General features: G+C 48.3%; 1 protein-coding gene across 1 annotated transcript; it reads left to right on the plus strand.

Moving 5' to 3' along the window:
• The first annotated feature begins 2,225 nt into the window (after positions 1-2,225).
• On the plus strand, positions 2,226-4,235 carry LOC139146320 (uncharacterized). Its single transcript, XM_070717727.1, has 2 exons — positions 2,226-3,109; positions 3,293-4,235. Exons 1-2 carry the CDS (start codon positions 2,226-2,228, stop codon positions 4,233-4,235), a joined length of 1,827 nt encoding a protein of 608 aa, XP_070573828.1.
• Positions 4,236-5,576: the final 1,341 nt, after the last annotated feature.

Here is a 5,576-nt window from a genome sequence, read left to right on the forward strand (position 1 = left end):
TTTACAAAAAACAGTGACCACGGCAAAACATGTGTGACGTTCTGGATGTGTAAACGTCTTTGTAATGGTTTTCTTAATTAGTTAAGTGTCTTTTAATTGTTGTGTTTACGTTTAATTATAGTAGCGAGTAGCGCACTGTCCTTGGTACATGCACTTAAGAGGTCAGTAGACATATCCGATGACATGACTGGACTGCATTCCAATGCGTCTCTTTGTCTTAGAGTGTGTAGTCATTTATCACTTCTTCTGACAGTTGTTTTTGCCAACGTGGCAGTATTAGTATTAAGATGATATTAAGTAGGGATGTTAATATACAGATTAGACAATCATAATGAGCAAAATGTTGTATGTCATTGGCTTAAGGCTTTGTTCGTGTGCAAAGGTAGCTTCTGATTGGCGGAGAAGTCATACTTAAGCCAGTGTTTTGTGTGATTTTGTTGAGTTAGCATCGGGCGCTACTCCACGCAAAGGGAAGGATGCTGTTATGCCCAGCAGTAGTAGCAGAGATCTCTAAGCTCTGGACTTAGAGTTTTGTAAGCAGATAGACGGAGTTGCTGATAGAACGGAGTTGCTGTATGAGTACGAGACATCTCAGACGTCTCGGCGGCAAGGCTTGCAGATATCCTGAGCAGCTGCTGACTTAGCCTCGAGGGGCTTCAGCATTGATCCAGCGGCCAGTGTGCCGACAGCCAACCCCACTGAAACCCGGTTCCTGTTAAGCAGAGCAGAGGGGTAAGTCCAGTTAAGGACTTGGTTAATGGCTGTGTGCTGCTCGTTCCTGTCCCAGAGTATCACCGTAAACTCTGGTGTTGCTGCTGTAGCCTTGCCAGACTGTCTTAACAGACAGTTCGTTCCAGTACTCCGTAGCTGTCAATAGTTCCAGTGGCATACTTGGCATTCCAGACATTCATTCCCTGCTGAGTGGAGCTACGTACGATCCTGAGTAAAGTAAGCAGAGAGTTTAGAGAGCAGAGAGTTTAGCAGTAAAGCTGTTGCTTTAGTTCCAGTAAGCTGTTGCTGTAGTTCCTGTTGAATGCTGTATTTAACCATTAAAGAATATAAGCCAAATGGCAGAGAGCTGTAATACACGACTCCCAGTGTTTTATTGGCCTGGGTTGGGCCGTTAACCCCAGCAGAACTTCGCCGGCAGGTACCATTAAGTCAGAATCCCTTACGGGGCCTCTAAGCAGTGTAGTATTACTCAGGCCAGCTACCACTTTCCTGTTAAGATATACTCACTGTGTAAAGCCCTGTACGAACCCGACTCACGACACAAAGGCCAGAAACAGAGAAAGTTGTCGCATTGGTGGCAGCGGAGTGGGATGATATTCTGACTTAGACGAATAAATGGTACAGAGTAACACTGGGCGAAAAACTAAGAAGTTTTAGAGAAATTGATGCAGACAAAAGAAAGGGTTAACTGAGGTCACATGCAGACATATGAGTGATGGCTACGGCAGTTGAAATCGAGCAGTCTGATAAAACTGAGGAGGTCATTACGTTCACTGGAGGTGAACAGGACCGGCCCAAAGGCAAGGTCAACAGTCCAATTGCAGAACGTCAGATCACAGGGGAAACTACAGCACAGTGGAAGGCTGTAGTAGGCGAAAGTGGATATGACACGTTAGCTTTTGGTGCGACTGGGGGCAGAATGAGCAGAGAAACTACAGAAAGGGGTGAAATAAAAGGCCCTGACTATCGTTTCCCTGGCAGCAGTTTTTCAGGCAGTGCTCTAGGCACAAGCACCCCTAATGTGCGGCCATGGTTAAATGTAGGAAACCGGCTACAAAGTGAGAATGAGTATGGAATGCAGTCTCCATACCGACCGGAAAGCAGTTTCCTGAGACAGAACAGAGAGGGCGCACTTGAGGGCAGAAATCACTATATGTCTGGGGCTAGACCGAAGGAAAGCAGTGACTATCTAAGATTACCGAATCTTAGGAGGGGGTCACCAGGGAGACCCCTGGCTGAGCTGTATGAAAACAAAGGAGCCTATGAAGGTAGCTACACAGAGGGCGCTTTTCCTGCTGGAAATGCAGATAGCTACATGTCCTCCTTTGCCAGACTGAATGCCCGTCTTGATTCAGTGATGGGGCGACAAAGTAGCCCAGGTCAGGGAGAGAGCAGTCAATATAGAGGACCTTACCTGCCTGGGGAAGGGAAGTCGACAAGATAGGATTCCTCAGAATCCAGTAAGGGGAGCCAGGCTGGAAAAGCCGGCTGTGATGCCTGACAAATATGATGGCCGCAGTTCCTGGCGTGACTACTATTGTCACTTTACCCACTGTGCAGCAATTAACAGATGGAATGCAGTGGAAAAAGGTCATTTCCTGGCAGCTTCCCTGAGAGACCGTGCCCAGAACATGCTTCCCCGTATTTATGGCTTACCTGAGGAGATGCAGTATGATGAATTAGTGGCCATATTGGAAGCACGCTTTGGTTCTTTGGGCAAAGCTGAGTTACGTTTAACCCAGCTGAAATGCAGAAAGCGGATGAAAGATGAGACGCTTGCAGATCTAGGACAAGCTATCCTAGATTTGACTGAGCAAGCTTATCCTGAACTTGACCCGATAGCCATTGACAAGTTGGCTAGGCAGTATTTTTCCGATGCAATCCCTGATGCAGAAATTCGTGCAGACTTATTCAGACAGCGGCCCAGAACACTCGATGCAGCAATACGAATTGCTATTCATACTGAGTCGTTCCTGCATTCTGAAGCTGGACGAATGAAACGACGCCAACATGTCAGACAGGTTGGCATCGATGATGACCTGTACGATGATGCAGTAGAGATTGCAGACTCCTATGATCAACACACCAGCTTGCCAACCCAGTCAGAGTTCACTGAACTCATGGCAGCTGTCAATGCGATCAAAGAGGAGATGAAAAGAGATAAAGCTGAGCGACAAAAGAAGAAAGGACCGATAAAGTGTTTCGGATGTGGGGAAGTAGGCCATATAAAGCGCAACTGCCCAAAGGCTGAAACCTCGGGAAACACGCAAGGACCGAGTGTGGGGACCGACGCTCGGTCGACAACAGAACAACCGGTCCCAACCAGCGATGACAAAATAGAGAATGACAAGAAACCTGACATGGAAGCCCAGCATGTGTTGGCAGTTAAATGACGTGAAAGTAAAGAAAAGACGGCCGCAGTTTTACGTTCTTGCTGAAATCCATGGTGTAGCTGCTTGTTCGTTTGTCGACACGGCTCAGAGTTGACCCTCCTCTCTCCTGATGTCTACAACTCGATACCAGCTGCACAGAAACCTGCCCTGTTGCCACCTACAATCAGGGCGTTGCAGGCTGATGGGAAAACACCTTTACCTGTGCATGGAGAGGCCGACTTCCAGATCAAAGTTGGGCCGAATAAAACAACAATTAGAGTTGTTGTGGCGGAGATCAGTGAGGGAGTAATACTTGGCAATGACTACATCCTGGCTGCACCTGCTGAGATCAGAACACATAGTCTAACTATGGGTTTCCATGAGGGGAATGTACCCCTACTTGACCGTACAGGTAGACACCTGTGCGCTCGAGTTGTGGTAGCTGAGACAATGGCTGTTAAAGCTGGACATGAGATGGTCATACCTGGACATCTGTCCCGACCTATCGGCGTGAACCCCATGGCCTTGGTTGAACCGACCAAGCGCAATCCACTGTCAGCCGAAGGTGTCCTGGTAGGACGCGTACTCGTTGATGTCACCAATAACACTGTTCCTGTTCGTGTTATGAATGTAGGCGAAACGACCCACATAATGCAGAAGGGGACCACCATAGCACTTGCTAGTGGTGTGGACAGTGAGGTCACGCCCCACCAACGACCTGTTGAGACCAGTCAACCTGAGACAGGTAAACCGACCACACCTGTACCTGACCACCTGCAGGCTTTATGGGAGGAGAGTGTCAATGAACTTGGCACAGAATGCGGAGAGAAAATTGCCCAGTTTCTATCGAAATGGGAGGATATTTTCTCGAAAGACAAGCTGGACTTTGGACGCACCAGTCTGACTAAACATCACATTGAGACCGGTAACCACCAACCCATCCGTCAGCAGCCCCGCCGACAATCGCCATGGTCGCGGGAGGAGACCAAACGTCTCGTACACGACATGTTGGAGAAAGATGTGATCGAAAAGTCCAATAGTCCTTGGGCAGCGCCGGTCGTTTTAGTCAAGAAACGAGACGGCAGCACACGTTTCTGCGTCGACTATCGCCACCTTAACGATATAACGTGAAAGACGCATATGCCATACCCAGAATTGAAGACAGTATAAATGCGCTTGCTGGTGCTAAGTGGTTTAGCACGTTAGATCTAACAAGCGGTTACTGGCAAGTTGAGCTGGACGGTGATGCACAGGAGAAGTCTGCATTCACCACCTGGAGTGGGCTATACCAATGGAAAGTCATGCCATTTGGTTTATGCAATGCCCCAGCCACTTTCCAGAGACTGATGGAGTCTGTATTATCAGGATTACAATGGGAAATCCTCCTGTTGTATCTTGATGATATAGTGGTGTTCGCCGATTCCATTGACCAGATGTTGGAGAGACTAGAAATAGTATTTACACGTCTGAGGGAATCCGGCCTGAAATTGAAGCCGAGCAAGTGCAGTTTGTTCCAGCGAAAGGTAGACTACCTTGGGCATAGAGTATCAGCAGAAGGAGTCGAGACCAGCCCAGATAAAACCGATGCAGTGCAGAACTGGCCGACCCCTAAAAATGTCCATGAGGTGCGGAGTTTTCTTGGCCTGGCGTCTTACTACCGACGATTTGTGCAGAATTTTGCAGCTATTGCCAGACCCATGGTACAACTCACTGAAAAGAACCGGCCTTTCCTGTGGGATGATGAATGCGACACAGCATTTGAGACGCTGAAAAACAGACTTGTTAACTCACCTGTCCTGGCATACCCGATACCAGGTGCACCACTGATCCTGGACACAGATGCGAGCCTATACGCTATAGGCGGAGTCCTGTCTCAGATACAGGATGGAGAAGAGCGGGTTATTGCTTATGCCAGCCGAAGTCTAAGTAAACCTGAACGAAACTACTGTGTGACGAGGAGGGAGCTGTTAGCAGCAGTTCACTTTATGAAGTATTTCCGTCCATACCTGTATGGGCAGCCGTTCACCTTGCGTACTGACCATAGTTCATTACGCTGGCTGCTTAACTTCAAAGATCCAGAGGGGCAGCTAGCACGATGGCTAGAAGTACTCAGTGAGTACGACTTCAAAGTCATCCACCGACCGGCAGAAAACATCAAAATGCTGATAGCCTGTCCCGGAGGCCATGCAGACAATGTGGACAGTCACACACAGATCAACAGGGACCAGACAATTACACTGTGGGAGCAGTTACTGCCAGTGTATCAACGCAGACAGAGACACAGTGTACCATTGCTACACAAACAGAGGAGAGCAGCATCTCTGTAGAAAAACTACAACCACCTGTTGCACCATCCTTAGTTGCACAGGTCCTTGACCCTGAGAATGCCAGCTCTCAGGACAGAGACTTACCAGGTCACACCAGCACACCGGTGGTAGCAGAAAGAGCAATCAGTCTAGTTCCAGAATGGAC

The sequence above is a fragment of the Ptychodera flava genome, chromosome 12 (assembly GCF_041260155.1).
Source record: "Ptychodera flava strain L36383 chromosome 12, AS_Pfla_20210202, whole genome shotgun sequence".
Taxonomy (NCBI): domain Eukaryota; kingdom Metazoa; phylum Hemichordata; class Enteropneusta; family Ptychoderidae; genus Ptychodera; species Ptychodera flava.

Coding starts and splice junctions, on each gene's coding strand:
- LOC139146320 (XM_070717727.1), top strand. CDS start 2,226: ATGCCTGACAAATATGATGGCCGCAGTTCCTGGCGTGACTACTATTGT. Junction 3,110..3,292: donor GACATGGAAGCCCAGCATGT/GTTGGCAGTTAA, acceptor ACCTACAATCAG/GGCGTTGCAGGCTGATGGGA.